This window comes from Panthera uncia (genome assembly GCF_023721935.1).
Source record: "Panthera uncia isolate 11264 chromosome E2 unlocalized genomic scaffold, Puncia_PCG_1.0 HiC_scaffold_19, whole genome shotgun sequence".
Lineage (NCBI taxonomy): Eukaryota > Metazoa > Chordata > Mammalia > Carnivora > Felidae > Panthera > Panthera uncia.
Window position 1 is genome coordinate 4064233 of NW_026057588.1, and position 17854 is coordinate 4082086.

At 57.6% G+C, this 17854-nt stretch overlaps 1 protein-coding gene across 2 annotated transcripts; it reads right to left on the reverse strand.

The window, feature by feature from the left end:
- Window positions 1-158: 158 nt before the first annotated feature.
- On the reverse strand, window positions 159-16761 carry U2AF2 (U2 small nuclear RNA auxiliary factor 2). 2 transcript variants are annotated; one of them, XM_049621436.1, is made up of 12 exons: window positions 16467-16761; window positions 12727-12862; window positions 11930-11974; window positions 11554-11657; window positions 11114-11265; window positions 9708-9824; window positions 9425-9563; window positions 4856-4935; window positions 4628-4750; window positions 4237-4323; window positions 3769-4017; window positions 159-911 (listed from the first exon to the last, which is right to left on the reverse strand). In XM_049621436.1, the coding sequence occupies exons 1-12, from the start codon at window positions 16513-16515 to the stop codon at window positions 777-779; spliced, it is 1416 nt and encodes a 471-aa protein (XP_049477393.1). In that variant the 5' UTR covers window positions 16516-16761; the 3' UTR covers window positions 159-776. The 2 variants fall into 2 exon arrangements, with proteins under 2 accessions (XP_049477393.1, XP_049477392.1); XM_049621435.1 differs by having other exon boundaries at window positions 4225-4323.
- Between the last annotated feature and the right edge of the window lie 1093 nt (window positions 16762-17854).

The following is a 17854-nucleotide window of genomic DNA, read 5'->3' on the forward strand; positions in this document are numbered from 1 at the left end:
CCCGGGCAACCGGCCACGCAGGCGGGGGTGTGCCCTGCAGGGCGCGCCAAGGGCGCCGGGGCCGGAGGGCAGGGACAGCCAGGCGCCCGCAGCCTAGGGCCAATGACCGGGGTGGGGGCGCGGGGTACACACACCGGACACACAGCAGCTCCGTAAAGTAAAATACAACAAAATGTTTAATGAGCAAATTCGTCTTAGCAAATATGAAACTGCCACAGAGAGGAGAGGGACGGGGCCACGGGGCTGGGGCACAGGTCGGGGAAGACTAAGGAGAAGAGAATCAACTACGTAAGAAACCGGGGAGGGGGGGCACCAGGGAGAGGACCAGAGGCCAAGAGGACGGGAGCTGTGGTCCTGGAAAGGGAGAAGGCAGGGCTCTGGGGGTCGGACAACAAAATTCAAAATAGTTTGGCCATAAAATATAAACACACTATGTTTCTACGGTGGGGAAGGGGAGAAAGAGGGTAAAAGGGAGGAGAGGCTGTTTTGGGGAGGGGCTCTGGGGGTCCTACCCCGCCCTGCTGTGCACCCCCTCCCCATCCCGACCCCTTCCCTCTGTGTCTGGGTGCATGTATCTGTGTGGGCCTGTGCGCGCACTTCCCCAATTCCCCTCCCCACCCCAACCCCCACCCCACCCTAATTGCTGCCATTCCAGTTGCTGCCGGCTGTCATTCGGCTGTCACTCCTCTGCCCATCTTCTTCAGAGGGAGAAAAGAGGGGGGGTGGGAGGGGGAGCAGCCCCCAGCCAGCCCTGCCCCCACCCTCCCCCTCCACCTCTACCAGAAGTCCCGGCGGTGGTAAGAGTCGGGGTCACAGTATTTTGTGACAACCACTCTGTTGGCGAACTTGCGACCCGTCAGGCCCTGCATGGCTTTCTGGCAGTCAAACACAGAGGTGAACTCCACGAAGATCTGCGGGGATAAGAGACCGGTTGTGAAGGCAAGGTGGCCTTTCAGCCTCCAAGGACAAACTGACTCAGTCAGAGCAACCAGCCAGCATCTACCCAAAACCCAGAACTCCACAGGAGGGAGAGGGCCTCGCTACAGGTTTGGGAGCATTTGGCCAACATCCTGCAGAACCCCAGGATCAAAGAGGCATGCAGAGTGAGAAAGAACAGAGGGGAGCTACAGTCAAGAGTCACATGGGACACCTGCATGCTCGCCAAGGAAAGAGGTCACTTGTGTGGAATGTCTTCCCTGTACCGGGCACTGCGCCGGGTGCTCCCCAAGCTCCCCCCAAGGGCCATGTTCTCCCCAGAGGACAGATGAAGGGAAGCTCAGAAATTAAGATTCAAACCCAAGGTAAAAAAAAAAAAAAAAAAAAAAAAAATCCCAGATATTTGACCCAATGAAGTTTCTCATCTTGTTTAAACCACCAGTTTACAGGAAGTGGAGGGAGGGAGAGGATAATACCAGCCTAATTCTGAATATGGGATTCTGTTAATACAAATCTGACCTATTGCTTCAACAAAATGGCGGGGGGGGGGGGGGGGGGAGGAAATTATGTAGAACCGATAAATTTCGATAAAGTTTTATTAAACAAAATGGCATGAATCCTTGTTTGGATCCTTAAACAATATAAAAAAGTCTTTTGAGACGGTAAAGGAAATCTGAACACAAACTTAAATACATCCTCAGGATAATTTTGTTACTGTAATAACAGTATTGTAGCTTCATTAAGATTTTTTTTAGAAATGATCTGTTAAAATGTTTAGAGCAGCACTTCTCAAAACCAGCTTGTGTGTCCCCAGGCGACATTCTGCAATGTCTGGAGACATTTTTGGTGGTCACAAAGGGGGATCCGATGCTACCATCTAGGAGGTGCTTCCATTTACTGGGTGGAGGCTGGGAATGGAGCTTAACATCCAAAAAGCACACAGCACAGAACCTAAAGCAAGTTTTACCAGGCCCCAAATATTAATAGTTCAGATATTACAGAAATGCCCTTGTCACAGGTAAAATTTGGAAATCTGCTTTAAATTATTTTAGGAAAAAAAAAGGGAAACTGGGAAGCTAAATATAGAAATTAAGAATGACTAGATATGGATAACCTGAAGCTGGGTGATGGAGCATCACAACGCTGCTATGTATGCTCAATACAACTTAAATGATGTACTATATACGCCACTACGATAACTCTACTCTTATAAATGTTTGAAAAGAATGAAAAGTTTCAAAACAAAAGAGGCAGGATGATCCCAGAGACCAGCCAGGTCTTCCCATTCATCCTTCCCACAAGTATTTACTCCGCCTCTCAAGAGCCAGCCTCCATTCCAGCATCTGTCATAGCACTGACTGCAAAGGACATGCGGGGAGTGGGTGTTTCTGCCACACAGTGAGGACTGGGCAGGAAAACGGGAGAGGACATAATGCCCATCCGCCCCCTCCCCTCACCCAAGCCCTATCGTCCCTTGGCCCCCAGATGCTCTTTCCACTGCTTCCTGGGCAAGTTCATCCAGCTGACACCAAAACAGGGGTCAGTATGTTGACGACACCTACACTTCTATCAGACCTCATGCCTGGGACGAAGCTCTGTCCTGCTCACAGCTTCCTACACATCTCTGCTGAGGTGTCAACCTGCCCATCGACACTGACCCCCTCCCCCACAAACCTGCTCAACCTCCTCACTTCCTTCTCACCTGCCAGTTCCACCCAATCACCAAAGCCACAAGTCTGAGCCTTTTACTGGACTCCTCTTCCCCCTGCAGCATAACTCAAGTCAGTGGGCATTTACAGGTAATGTGTTCCTCAAATCCATGGACTTATTTCTCTCTGTCCTCCTGATCACCATCTTTCACCGAGCTGATCACAAGCTGTTAGTTGCCAAAGCTTCAGAGATCTTACCACTATCCCTTCTGCCCCCTCCAAATTCCCAGGCTGTGGAGTCCAGCCCTGCAGGGTAGAGGAGGTACCGGCTCTGTAATCCCTAGCCATCCCTACCTTATTCTAACGAACCGTCTCCATGTGCCAGGCCACAGACCACAGTTGGGACCTTTCAAAGGCTTCCTGCTCACTGCAGAGAACACCCAACATTCCTCTCGGGCCGATTTGCCACCCTGGGCCTCAGCCCCCAATCCCATCTGCTTTATTCTGCTCAGGCTACACCGGCCTGGTCACTGTCCCCAAAGATACCAGGAGATCTATGCTCACTGGGCTCCCTGGCCAGGACCCTACCTGCCTGCTGGGATAACCTAGTGTCACTGGGGCCTGCTTAATACCGCCTCTTGGCCTCCAATCTCAACACTGCATCCAGAGCATTCCTCCTCCCTTCCCAGGTACCACCTAAGGTGGCAGATATGTTGTCTGACAAGGCTGGCCCCAAGGACTTGGCCAGCTAAAGCCTGAATCACTAGGTGAGTGGCTGGATGAACCTAAGTCACCCCCTCTTTCATGCCTCCCAAGGAGAGCGGAAGGTGCAGACTCCTGGCAGGGGGCCAGAAGTGACATGCCTCAGTGGGCTGGGAAATGTGACTGTATGGCCTGTGTCCTCTGAGGTAGGGCCCAGAAGGCTGCTGTGGGAGTCCAGAGTCGCACAGGGAAGCTTAGTGAGTACCTGGCACCCAGGAGACACAAGCGTGCTTGCTGCTATTGAGACCAATGGTCAGCACTTTTCTCCCCACTGCACAGACAAGACCAAACCACTTGCGAGAGATCATGAGACAGACCGAAGCTATGACAGTTGCAGGCCACACTCCCTGGGGACCCCACACCATGCGGGGAAAGGTGAGGGGAAGGGTGGGCACGCACGCACGCACACGCACGCACGCACCTTTCCACAGCCGGGCACCTCGACGCCGTCCACAGGCCGGGGGATCTCAATGGACTTGACGAGCCCATACTTGCTGCACTCATCCCGCACGTCCTCCACAATCTCCTCGTACTCCTCGTCGTCCAGCAGCTCCTCAGGCAGCACCATGTTCATGAGGCACAGGACCTCAGTCGGGTGGCCGCCCATCTGCACCTGGGAGCTCATCAGGCCTGGCACTTGCAGGGTCACGGGGGTCTGGTTGATGGTGCTCTGTGGGGCAAAGGGCAGAGCAGTCACAGCCAAGGCCACACCAGCTGCCCAGAGGCCTACCCAAGGAAAACCAGGCCCTGCCCCTGTAAGGCTCAGGTGCCCACTCAGCACCACCAAAAAGCCAGAGCCAAAGACTTAGAAGGACCTCCTCCCAGCCCCACCCACCCCACCCCCAGGTGTCCCTCTAGCCAATGGAAAATGACGTGCCGGGGGGCTCACCAGCGTGGCATTCTTGGCTCCCACACTTGCCCTCTGCACGAGCAGTTTCTTATCCCCCAGCTGCATCCCGTTCAGCCCTGCGATGGCCTGTGTTTGAAGGACGAGGGGTGGGGGGGGTGCGGCGAAGAGGTGCGGGTTAGGGGCCAGGAGCTTGACACCTCCCCACAAGCCCCAATACCCCAGAGCCGGGCATTGGTGGGGGAGAGGGGAAGGCAAAGGGGTCAGAGCTTGGAAAGAGCCAGAACCGAGGGTAAGGGCTCAAGTCCCCCACGCAGGGCCCCGCTGCAGGCCGGCCTCCTCCCGCCCATCCAGAGGAGGGGAGACCAGTGTGGACACAGAGCAAGGTGCAGGGCAAGGACGGACGAAGCAGCACCAGGGGCCCGGGGCTCACCTGATCTGTAACGTTGATGTCCACGTACTCACAGAAGGCATAGCCCTTGGAGAGCCCCGTGGCACTGTCCTTGACCAGGTTGAAGGCCTTGAGAGGCCCGAACGATGTCAGCAGCTCTTTCACCTGAGACAGGGCCGCAACTCTGTCAGGGCTGGTTTGGGTAAAGGCTGGGAGGGGAGCAGTCAGGAGGCGGGGAGGGGAGCAGTCAGGAGGCGGCGAGGGGTCTACCTGGTCATCATTCAGGTAATTGGGTAAGCCCCCGATGAACAGCTTGTGGGCAGAGTCCGGGACCACGGTGGACACAACTCCTGGGGGAAAAGGGGAGTAAGTAGGCTTTGGTCCCCAAGGCAGGAACTTTACCCAGCACACAGGGACAGGCCCATTACGCCTGTTGTGGTGACAACAGGCCCACATCCCGCAATCCACAAGCTTACCCCAGGCATAGCAGCCCAGCCACGGCTGACAGAAACGGGTCTCCCACACCTGCCCAGCCTCCGAGCGCCCCAATAGCAGCTCTCCTTGGGGCGCGTGGCGGCACGACAGCAGACAGCCCCGGCGGGAGCCCCAAAGATGCAAGCTCATGTCCCAAACCCGCCAACCACGGCAGGTCATGTCTGCGCTCATCCCACGGGCACACCCACCCCCCTTCCACATCTCTCAGGCCACAGCTCCACCCCCTTCCCTACCACCCGATGTCTAGCTCAGGTCTCCAGCTCAGGTCTCCGGCTGACCCTCGGTCCCTTCCTCTGTGGTCCTGCACATTTCACGACTACAACAGCCCGGCACTGTCACACACAGCAGACCAGGGAGTGCCTCGGTGAGGCCTGCTGCTCAGGGTCCAGGGTCCACGAGGGCAGGGACGTGCCCAGTTCACTCAGTACCCAGACCCTGGAGCCCAGGAGGGCTGTCACAGTGCAGTCACACCAGCAGAATGCCTTTAACGACCACTCTGCGTCTACCCCAACCCTACCATCTCCACTCGTCTTTGAATTCAGGGGCCTGCCAGGTGGCTCAGCCCAGGGTCCTAACACCTCCCGGAGGCTCCCATCAGGCGTGAGCTACCCAGGGCTTGAAGGAAGGGAAACACCACCCACCCAGCCTGACCGGTTCCTGACTTTCCAAGTCCAGACCCTCCCTCAATGGCTGCATGGCCTGGCCCTCCTCTGCAGTCCGCACCAAGTGGCTGCGCCCCACTTCCTCCTGACCTGGGGAGGGACAGGGGGGCCTCAGACCCAAAGCAGGGTGTGCCCTCTCCCACCACCCCAGCCACTCTGACCACCAGAGCCGAGCACCACCAGGGTGTCCGAAGGAGGATAAGCAGAGGCCACAGGCCAGGCCCTGCACATCAAACTCGTGAAACCCGATGCCTTGATGCTCTCCAAAGCCGTATCGCAGCAAGACGCCAGCAAGACGCGACAGACTAAGGCACAGGAAGGAATTAGTCCCCTGCAGTCGCCCAGAAAGAGGGGCCTCCAAGCACCCCCCCCCCCACCCCCATCAATCACGACCCCACAGGTAGCTCTCAGCAAGCTACGGGCTTTGCCTACACAGGCACCACCGCTCTGACCGACGGCAGACAAGCACACCAGCAGGAGTCTCATCACCCCAACAGGGCAGTGCCAGAGCCAGGGGCGCCTCAGCCATCAGGCCCAGGCTGTGCCAGGCACCCCAGGGAAGCACACAGTGGCGAGGGCATTGGGGATGGAGGCTCAAACCCAGGATGCAGCCCCAAGTGAGCCTCCCTGAGCCTTGGTGTTCTCATCTATGAACCAGGGAGAAACCTCACACCTACAACAGAGAATGGCTCACAAGGCCCACCCCTAAAACGGGGCCTGAGGCAAGGCTGGCCAGGACCAGCGAGATGCCAAGGTCCCAGTGGCTGCAGACCCCGTGTGGACAAAAGTTCTGAAGCTGGGCAGAAGGACTCACGCGAGGGTAATGCAAACTGGGAGCCCAGGTCAGTCCTGGTGCCCAAAATCAAGCCCTCGACAACATCCCCTCCCAACACAATGGGCAGGCTCCTCCCTGATCACACAACCGCTTCCCTCAGAGGGGCCACAGGCACTCCCCTCTCATCCTCAATCTTGAAGCCTCACCTCCTCCCAAAGGCCATGCTGTACCAACGACCAAGCAATCCTTTCTCGTGCACTTCCTCCTCAGCAGAGGGACCCTGCTACATGCGCTAACCACAGAGCCTGGCAGAGCAGGGCCCTGCTGAGGGAGCAGGTGCAGAGGCAAAGCCCCACTGGCAGGAGTCCAGTGGGGGAGAGCACCAAGCACAAAGCCTGGCAGCGGGAAGGTGTGGAGGGCCAAACTGAATTCACAAACTCAAAGGGTTCTGTGCTTTCCTGTTTCCAAAGACAGCTCTGGCTCTCCCTGCCGCCCCCCCTTATCTTAAAGGACAGTCAGGACCCCACATCAGCCCTGAACAGCTGGGCCTGACTTTGGTGGGAACGAATTTAACGTTTCATGACTCCAGGTGATGCATATTTACTTTCAAGTCAACACGATTCCATCAAGACAAGGAAGTCACTTTCCAGGTTCCTGAATTGTTTCTCTTCCAACCACAAATACCTGAACTTTATCAAACACTTTCCCCTTTAGCCTCTTTATATAATAAGATTGACTTACTCTCTTCTGAAAAGCAAAGATCAAAACGTGAACCTCACCATGGAAAAAGCCCGAGCGGAGGATGCTTAACCTGCAGACAGATTCACACTTCCTGCGACGTCCCCCTACCCGCCCAGGCCCCTCTGGACAGGCAAACCTCAAGTGAGAAGATCCACGAGTGACCCTTCAGCTGTTTAATCACAGCAACAGCCCCTCCATCAAGGGGAAGACCACCCCGAGCCGCTGTCCCTGGATGGGAGATGTCCACTCCCACAGGGTGAAGGACACACGCAGAAGGCAGCACAAGAAGATGGCAGAGTGACGACTCTGGACACAAGCCAGGTCCCCTGGGAGACCACTAATCATGCCCTTGCCTTGCTGGCCTTCTGAGATGGGCTCACAGTCTCCACAATGGCAACAGGCAAACCTTTCAATGAAAAACCAGGCGACAAATATTTTCAGTCTGTCACACAGTCCTGACACAGGATCTCTGTCACCCAACTTGGCCACTCCAACACAAAAACACAGATAATAAGCAATGAGTGGGCTGGGCTATGTGCCAATAAATCGTTAAAAAACAGGCAGGGGGGACCTGGCTAGCTCAGTTGGTACAGCATGTGCCTCTTGATTTCAGGTGCATGAGTTTGAGCTCCACGTTGGGTTTGAAGCCCACTTTAAAATTTTTTGTGTTAGTATTTATTCATTTTTTTGATAAAGACAGAGCGCGAGTTGGGGAGGGGCAGAGAAAGAGACACAGAATCCAAAGCAGGCTCCAGGCTCTGAACTGTCAGCACAGAGCCCAACGTGGGGCTCGAACTCACGGACCGTGAGATCATGACCTGAGCCAAAGTCAGACGCTCAACCGACTGAGCCACCCAGGTTCCCCAGGAGCCCACTTTAAAGAAACAAACAGAAAGCTACGTGTGGCCTCCTACCTGTCACCTGCTGACCATGTACTTACTATAGGGCTGTCACAAATATTAACATGATCCACAGCCTACTTGAGGCAGAGCCTGACGCAGCAGGCAGCAGCAACCGGTTATAAAAATATAACACCCTGAATTTACTTAACAAAAAACAATATTCCATAGCTCCACCTGGGAAATGGTCCCACAGATGCGTGCACAAAAACAAGGTCATCAGGCTGTGCATTTAGAGGGCGTCAGCATGTGTCATGCGTCGTTTCTTGAAAGAATTAAAGAAATCCACTGAATTTACCAAATTATTACAGCGGAAGACACTGGAGACGAGCTGGGGAACCAGCCTCCAGTCCTGAGGCGCCTGCCAGCCTCCCTGGGACTCCAAGTCCCCGACTCTGCCAAGAGTGGACCCAATTTCTAAAAGGTGTCCTTCGGTGCAAAGCCTCGGCCAGCTGCTTACTTGCTCCCCACCCAGAGCACCAGTGCTCACCTACCTTTCCTGGGAGAACGCCAGGGGCCTGAGACGACAGAACTGGCTCCCCCAAGCCCACAACACTCCCACAGAGGCCCCAATCCTCACTTACACCCGTCTGCCCACAGGGGCCCGCAAACAGCCTGGAGGTCGAGTCAGGCCTGCTGTCTGTTTCTGTACTTCCCGCTACTGCAGGACCCGTGGGTATTTTATGAAACCAAAACGTTGCCGAGTGTAACTGATAAAGGATGTGGCGCACAGCCAGGCCCGTTCAATTAGGTATCACAGGAGGCTGCGTGCAGACTACACCATTGCCACAGAACAGTCGTGACCAAAATGTACGGCTCACGAAACCAAAAACATTCACTCTCCGACCCTCTGCAGAATAAGCTTGCTGGCCCCAGGTCTGCCGTGCTCTCTACTGACCAGGACCGGACACAGCTATGGGGCACGGCCCGGAGCACGAGACTGAAGAGAAACTAGGACCAAAATAGGAGGGAACACCCAGATGCTGACCTCACACTGGGAACTCAATTGCAAACCGCTAACCTGCTTGTGCTCACACTGACCTCCCAGGTCCCAGAAAAGGAACGACAGGACAGGCAGGCTGCAAGCCCCTCACCTCCCTCGACGCCTCCCACGACCCTGGCTCTGCCACTTATGAGCTGTGCATCCTCAAGCGGGGAGGACACCAAGCTCTAAAGGTTGGGGGAAACGGATGAGAAGCACTCACACCACTTCCCAAGCAGCTCTGGCTGGGTCGGGGAGAGAAGGGCGGACGAGTCCCCCACTCACCAGGCACGTAGACAGAGGGGTTCTCCGACATGCCAGGCAGGGGCTGGTAGTCATGAGGCCTGCGGATCTTCAGCGACTGGCCTTGGAAGATGATGCCATCAAAAGCCATGGCCTGGGTGGTCTCATCCACGGAGCGAAACTGCAAGAGAAGCGGGTGGTGAGGGTCAGGGAACCCAGCAGACAACAGCCTGCAAAAGGGCCTAGGGCAAACAAGAGCTGCTACAGAGCCACAGGGACCAGGAGGAACACACACTTCCCTGAGCCCACCGTGAACCCAGCTCACCTCCAAGAAAGCAAAGTTCTTGTCCTGGTTAATCTGCACAGCCAAGACAGGGTTGCCAGGGGCCTGGGTCAGCCCCCCAAGGCGCATCTGGGCATTGAAGAAATCCATCATGGCCTCCTGCAGAGGGAATAGGAGACAGGGGGGGCGGGGGAAGGGAGGTGGAGAGAGGAGGGGAGGGTGAGAGAGGGAGACACAGACGGGTTTGGGGGTGAGGGGAAGGGAGGGGGTGGGGAAGGGTGGAAGAAGGGAGGGAACAGTGAAATAGAAATGGGGGCAGAGAGACCAATAGTAGGAACAGAAGCAGTAGAAAAATGGGAGAACAGGGAGGAAGGAGGCAGAAGCAAGAGGACAGCCAGAGGCCAGGAGCGTGGGGCAGGCCACAGGGGCCCCAACCAGAGAAGAGACGTCATTCAAGAAAAGTGCAGGGAGACAGTGACAACAGAGAGTAAAAAGCACAAGATAGAGAGAACAGAAAACGAAACGTAAAAAAAAAAAAAAAAAAACCGTCCAATAGCGACAAGAAGAAAGCAGTAAGAAAGCAAGAAAGAAAAACCCAGCAGGGACACAGAGCACCAAGTCAGAGAAAAAGAGGAGTGAAGGGACAGGGACAGGGAAGGTGGAGGAGAGGAGGGCAAGGGTGGGAGGGCGGGTGGGAGGGGAGGAGAAAAGAGTGATGTGGCGGGATCTGGCCCTGGAGTCCGGGGGCTGCTTTATCAAACGTAGCAAAGTGCAGGTTGAGAAAGTCAGAATGGACCTTACTTGCCTTCGACGACGGTAGCAAACTTTTTGTTGCTACGAGGGATCTCAGCCCCACAATATTTCACTTTAAAGAGAAATGGAAACAACTCTTTGATCTCGGGATTCTCGGGGTGCCATGGGAAGGGGTTGGGGAGAGGGGGAGGGGAGAGGAGCGGTGGGGAAGGTAGGGGAGGTCAGGGCCATCAAAAACAAAAGAGCAGCGACCATGGGAGGGACGTGGGGAGAGGATGGGAACAGGCGGCAGAGAACCAGAGACGTGTCAGAGAAAACCGAGGGGAGCGTGCGTCTGTGTGTGTGTGTGTGTGTGTGTGTGTGTATGCGCGCGTGAGAGTCTCCCTCTCTGTCTCTCTCGAAACGGACTCGTGGATTTTCGTAGGTTCATTATGTGTGTGCTTGATCCCTGGGTTGCTGGAGGAGGTTGGGAGAGGGGAGACGGGAGAGGGGAAGAGGAGGGAGGGAGAGGGCCACCCCCAGCCCGGCCCCTGGCTGGCTCAACTCCATCGGTCCATCTGGGAGGGGGCCGGGGGGCCTTGCAGGAGCAGAATCTGACCCGTGCAGGTAGGGGGAGGGAAGGGGGGGAGGGGAGGAATGGGTACGGGAATCGGGGAGAGGGTAGGGGCAGGGAAAAGGCAGGGGGCGGGCAGTACCTCAGTGATGCCAAAGGGGATGTTGCCCACGTAGAGACGCCGGGCCTGTCTGGTCATCTGGCTCCCGACCACGGGCACCGGCGTCGGGGTCACAGCCAGGCCGTCAGGGGTCATGGTGGGGAGAAGGGCGGTGGCTGGAATCTGACCCGCGGCTTCAAGAGGGGAACAACAGGATTAGATGGCAACAGGGCAATCCCCTACACCCCCCACCCCGTTCAGGGACCACCGCACACCTGGGAGGGCGGCTCCACATGGACCAGTCCCACTGAGGCCTCATCCAGGCCCCCAGCACCTACTCCACGGGAGGCTTCAGAAAGGCAGAAGCCAGAGAGCCCAGGGCACGAACCTCATCGTCCCTCACCACCCCACCCACCAAGAACAGGGTCTGTTCTCTCAACCACCCAGCAAGTTAAAGTAAGGAAGCGGCGGCCCCAGCCCACCTTGCATGGCCTTGTACTGCATGGGGGTGATGTGCTCAAAGCCAGGTGGCGGTACATCCCAGTATTTACGGACCTTCTTCTTCTTTTCGTGGCGGGGGGAGCGACTGGGAGGGCGGGAGGGGAGAGTGGGGCAGGACAACCTCAGTCTGACCAAAGGTGGGCCTGTGAGCCCCCCCAGGCCCCCCAGCCCCCCACCAGCAGTGCAGCACTCTCCAGAAGGGAGAGGATCTGGGTCAGGGCCGCGCCCAGGCCTGGGGGAGGTGCCGGTCTCAAGGCAGTGCTTGGGCCAGGGCTGGACAAGGACAGGGCAGGGTTCAGGGGGGAGAGGGCAAAGGGAGGGGACGTCGGAGTAGAAGGGGCAGGAAGAGAAGCTCACATCAATCCACCGTGCTCCTCTTTAGCGCCTCTGGTCAAAGGTTTGCTGGGGGGTGGGAGGGAAAGTTATGGGGAGGGGTGACTGGGGACCCTTGTCTTCCCCACACGCCACACCTCCCCAAGGGCTCCGAGCTCCAGGGCTGGGGGCAGGGCCGAGGTGAACAAGCAACAAGCAGGCCCCCTCGGCCCTGCCATTCCCCCCAACCTCCCCATCCCAGGAAAGAGGAACTACGAGAGAAGGGCCACACAGACCACTTTCTACTTGGAGAAACTGAGATGGAACGAAGCAGAACTTCCACCTGCCCACCCTTCCTCACCTAAGGGGACAGAGAACAAACAGGGGACCCTGGGAAGGGAAAAGGCATTAAAAGAGCAGAAGGCAGCTAAAGGGGGGGGGGGGGGGGGGCCCCCGCCCCCCCCCCCCCCAAGAACTCCCTGTTCTCAGAAGGCAGAGCACAGGCCTCAGAAGACCATCCCAAGAGAACCACAGAAAGACAGCAGGGGGCGAAAAAGGAAGGGGCCCTAGGAGACAGGGGCTGGGGCAGCCCTCACGAAGAAGGAAACAGTCGATGCCCTGACGCTAGACTCACCTCCAAGAACCTACTGCCCCCACCGACCCATCAGAAACTAAACTCTAGAAACAACTGAACTCAAGACAGACAAGCCCCAGACCCCTCCCCCAGACACAGAGAAGAGCCACAGAGGCCCAGGCACACCAGGTACATGTGCAGGGACACCCTACACCCACGCTAGCCCACCCCCACCTGTGCCCAGCCAGGGGTCCCCCAGCCCTGGTACCTTCGCCGCCGCCTGTCCCGGGAGGCGCTGCGCTGGTCCCGGTTGCGCCGGTCGCGGCTCCGGCTCCGGCGCTTGCGGTCCCGGCTTCGAGAGCGGCTGTGGCTACGCTTCCGGTGCCGGTTCTCCTTGTCTCTCTCTGGGCCAGGGGGAGGGGGAGGAGACTGAGCTGAGGGAGGACACGGCCCAGCCCACCCGCTCACTGGTGGCTATGCCCCAAGCCCCAGGGAGGCCACCCCCAAGGGGAAGGGATTCGATGGAGGAGGGGAGATAGCAGGCTTCCTGGGTCCACAAGCGAATCCAGGGACCTTAGGGGACCAAGGGGACGGGAGCTGGTTACCTGAGGGGAGAGGGCCTGGAAATGCCCCCGGGGTGTAAGATACCTGAGGACGCTCAGGAGGAGCTGGGGAGCCAGAGAAGACAGAGGAGGCTGGCTCCTGGTCCCCCTCGAGGGCTGAGGGGCCTGACCCCAGGGTCGTCCCTGAGAGGGGCAGGGCTAGAGGCTGGGGAATCAAGAGACCCAATGATGTTTTCCTGAATGAAGGAAACTGGCGACCCCTCAGGAAAGACCTCCTCAACCAGCTGGCACCCACAGCCCCACCATCAGGCCCCAGGCACCAGACAGAGATCTGATAGCCCCACAAAGCCAAGACACCCAACAGTCCCTTCCCAACCAGCTGAAGAATACAAGAGTCCCTCCTCTAGGGAGGTGCCCCTTCCTGAATTTGGGCTAAAGAGGAGGTGCCAGGAGGAGTGTGCCCTGCCCACTCCGGCCCACTGCCCCTCGCAGGCTGGCATCCCAAACCACCCCTACCTGCCCATTGTCCCTCAAAGCCAGTACAAGAGAAACCAGGGTCCAGCCCCCAGTTGGCTCATACTTTTCGGGTGGCGCCTAGAACAGAGCACAGCCTTGCCTGTAAAACCAGACACCTCTGCTCAACAGACCTCTCACCTGGGAAGGAGGTGCAGGCCCTGTCACAGTATATTTCCTCACCCTTAGTTCAAAGACACCCCGGACTCCCCAACTACCCATGTCCAGGGACAGAAAAAGGAACAGACAATAAGGAAAGGGTGTTAAAGTGGACTTTGGCCTCACCCGTACTACTTTATACTATACGCTTCTTCAGACAATTAAATGTGAACTTTCTGTAGATTGAGTGTCAATTCCTGAACCACTCAGGAAAGGTGCTCCTTCCAAGCACCTCAGAAAACACACAGCAGCAAACACCAGAATGCTCCTGAGAGCAGGCTCCGTACTTAGTCCCACTTGCTCTCGATCCTCACCACTGCTTTGAGAAAACACTGTGGCCACTCAATAGGAAAAATTAGGCACAAGGAGCTCGTGTAACTTGCCTGTGGCCAAAAAGCAACAAAAGAGTGAAGCCTGAATGTGAACAACGTAACATCAGCAAGTACAGTTATCAACACCTGGGCACACATCTTAACACAAAGCAGGCAGAACTCACTAGGGTCTGCCTAGAACCACTAACGACAACATCATTATCTCCTTGAAAACTAAAGAAAAAAAAAAAAAAAAGACTGGAAGCAACACGAAGTAGAAGACAAACACGGAGGCCTGGCACTGGGCACAGGGAGGAGCTGTGGCCTCGGACCGCTGGCTTCACGCTTGTAAGAGGAGCAGGGTGTGAGCCCCAAGCACTTTTCCTGCGGCTGAGGCTCTGAAACAGACAAGGAGGCAGAGGTACCAACAGGAAATGGTGATGCCTGCAGGGGTGGTGGCTGAGATCAGACAAGGAACTTAATTCCCTGGAGACACAGGTGCGGCACACACAGGCAGGGGCTAAAGCTCAGAGGCCGGCCCACAAAGACAAAGATCCACAGGCAAGGCAACACGTGGACAGAGTTTCCTGCCTCCAACACGAGAAAAGGAGCTTCGCCGCTCAAAATGCTGTGGGCACATTGTGGGAACAGCTCCACTAACCCAGGGGACATGCCAGGGCTGCGAGCGTGGCCTCCTAGTGCCAGTGGGGACACCCAGGGAGAACCCAGGCAGCACACGCGCCAGCACCTCGCGGAAGAACTCAATCAGCTCCACCTGGCAGCCCGGCCTACTGCAACTTGGCCTCGCAGCCAGCCAGTCTCAGGAGGAGTTTCAGCTTTTTGCCTTACCAACGTGTATAAAACCCCGGAAAAACAACCCAACCTTTCCTTAGACAAAGGTTGTACCTACCCCAAGTGCGGGAGCACCTGGCAGAAAACATCTGAAAAACACCTTTCCCTGACGGTGCCAGTTGGGAGAGTGAAGACACGCCTCTCTCCTCAGTATTACACTAAGGACGTTTTCACAATAGAAGAGGCGTCACTTACTAGGCACTTCACGCATGCCAAGCCACACGCCACACGTTCGTACACGTTTACCCGCATTTAACCTCAGCTCTGCCTCTCACCAGCTGAAACCTGGGAGAAGTGTTTAAACTCTTTGAGCCACTTTTCTCGTCTGCAAAAGGAAGGAAATCATCAGCATCACATGGCGATTACAAGGATCCATTTAGAAAAACTACACAGGGCTTAACAAAGTGCCTAGCAATTGACAAGCGCCCAGAGTTTAACTACCAAGGATTGTTACTACCATCCACGTTAATTCCAAAATCGCAGTGACAAAACAAAGAGTCAACGTACAAACCCCGACAAAACACAGAAATACGGAGGCAGCACAGCTGCTGGGCAACAAAGGTGTCCGAACCCAGGAACGCCCAACTCCAAAGCCCACATCACGTAGAAACAGACACCCCATGTGCGCTCTCCCCAGAGGCTGTCTCCTAGGCCAGCCACCCCCGACCGACTTCTGGACAGGGTTCGCTGCGCCCCCCGTTCAGGCCTCCCAACGCGGGCAGCTTCTGCCTCAAGCCCCCCACCTTCGCTCTCAAAACGACCTAAAGACAGGACGAATTTTTGCAGCGCCTAACGACTGTCGTCGTCCGGACGTTCTTGCAGCCCCTGTGCTGCTTCGCACCAGCACGACCCCACGCCTTGCTAACTCGGTACCACCGGGGGCAACGTCCCCCGCCCTCATCTCCACGGCGACCAGATTTAGGAGGCTTAATCTGTGCCCTGAGACTGGACCGGACACGGGGGCCGCTCTCTAGCTGGGAGGGGACGAGACGCAAACACCCCGCGACCGTCGGGACTCCCAGAAGTCCCGTGTCGGAAGGACGCACGCGTGTCCTCTCTCACGAGCGACACCGCGTCACGCTTGCCGATACCCGGGCGGGGACCCAGCCGGGGCCCACGTGAAGGGGGTTAGCAACCGCCATTTTGGAACAAAGGGGGCGTGGAGACCCGGGCCGCTGGCCCGGCCGGAAGCGGAAGTGCCGGGGCAGCGGGAAAGAAAGGAGGCTTTGCGGGATCTGATACCTGTAATCTTTCAGTTTAAAAAAAAAAAAAAACAAAACGGAAAAGAAAAGAGAACGGGGAGTCCGCGAGGGAACACCCGGCGGGTCCGCGCCGCCTCCGCCGCGGACCACGTGGGGTGTAGAACGGCGCGCGCCGCGCATGCGTCCAGGACCCGCGCCCGCCGCCCCCTCCTCTCTCCTCCCCTCCCCTCCAGCGCGCGGCTGCACGCCGGGTGGTCACGTGAACCAGGCGCGCGCCACGGAGCGGTGGGGGGGGTGCGCAGCGCGGCCCTGAAAGGAGGGGGAAGAGAGGGGGGGGAAAATGGCGGGGGACACGGAGAGAGGCCCGGGGCCGCCCCGCCCGCCGCCCCGCGCCCCCAGCGCCCTCACCTTGCTTATTTTCGTTGAGCTGCCGCTCGAACTCGTCGAAGTCCGACATGCTGAGGCGGCCGCGTAAGGGCCCTGTGCAGCTCTGGCCTCGCCTTGCCGCCCGCCCGCTCTGGCCGCTTCGGCTACTTCCGCCGCTCGCTTCGGCTACTTCCGGCCGCCGCCGGCGCTCCGCCGCCTCCTACCTAATCAAGCCCGGGCCGCCCGCCCCGCCCCGCCCCGGCTCCGCCCCTCACCCCGCCCGCCCGCCCGCCCACGAGGTGTCCCTCCCCCCTGCCCGAGCCTGGCTCCAAATAGCGTCGGCTATTTCCGGACCGTAGAAGAAATCGGGAGCGGCTGCTTCGGCTGATTCCGAAAACACCCGAAGCGAGGATTTCACCGGCTTCCCAGGCTATCGTAACTTTTCGGAAACTAGCTCCTCAACGTTCGGGTGTTTCCGTAGGTCCGCGCGTTCCTCTGCGCCCAGCCCCCCCCACCCCAAGGGTTCGGCTTCTTCCGACAATTCAAACCGTCCCAGTCTTTGGCTGCTCCAGCAGATTTCGCCCGCTCTTCTCCGCTGACCCTATCGAGCTACTTCCAACAATCAACCCTAACCGTGCGGAACTTCTGCACTTTCTGTAGATTTCCAGCACTCGCTCTCGGACCCAGCCAGAGGATTAAATCCTATGCCAAGGTTCGGCTCTTTCCGGACACTGCACTCACTCGCTCCTCCCCGGCCGGAGAACTTCGGCTCCTTCCGCCACCACTTCGGGAAGGCCTCACTCCCGGGAGACAGCTTCGGTTTTTTCCGGCGACGCTTCGGCTCCTTCCGGCTTCGGGAAGAGAAAAGGGAGGGAGGACAGAAGCGAGGTTGGTCAGGAGAAGGGCTACAGAAAAAGGGCGGAGTCCCGGCTCTCTGCACCTGGCTCTCCGGGTGGGGAGAGTGGACGAAAAGAAGGACCGATCTCGCGGAGGGCCTCAGAAGGTTGCGCGAGACAAAAGCTGCCAGCGAGGTGAAGGGTGCGCGCGGCCGCTGCGGAGGTTGCCAGCGCGGCTTTGTGCGCCTGCGCAGGTGGAAGAGGAGGGGAGCGAGATGGCCTTCTGCGCCTGCGTAGAGATCAGTCTGAGGCGAGGTTTCTCACTGTTCCGGGAGGCAAGTGGGTTCCAGAGCCCCTAGCACGCGTGCGCGAGGCTTTCCCTTCCTCCGGGAAGGGTACCGAACTCCAGACCGTTAAGCAAAGCCGCTCGCTCCTGGTTGCTGTGGCAACCGCGTCAGCGCACTTGCCCCCTCCCGCAGCGCAGGCGCAGCAGGCAACGTAGGGGGCACTTCCGGAAGGCAGTAATCTAACTACCGCCTCCTGGCGGGTGGACGCAGGAGCCTCCGCCCGGATGTGCAGTTTCCCCCTTCCGCG

Coding starts and splice junctions, on each gene's coding strand:
- U2AF2 (XM_049621435.1), bottom strand. CDS start 16,515: ATGTCGGACTTCGACGAGTTCGAGCGGCAGCTCAACGAAAATAAGCAA. Junction 12,863..16,466: donor GCTCAACGAAAATAAGCAAG/GTGAGGGCGCTG, acceptor CCCCTGGCCCAG/AGAGAGACAAGGAGAACCGG. Junction 4,324..4,627: donor ACATCAACGTTACAGATCAG/GTGAGCCCCGGG, acceptor CTTCAAACACAG/GCCATCGCAGGGCTGAACGG.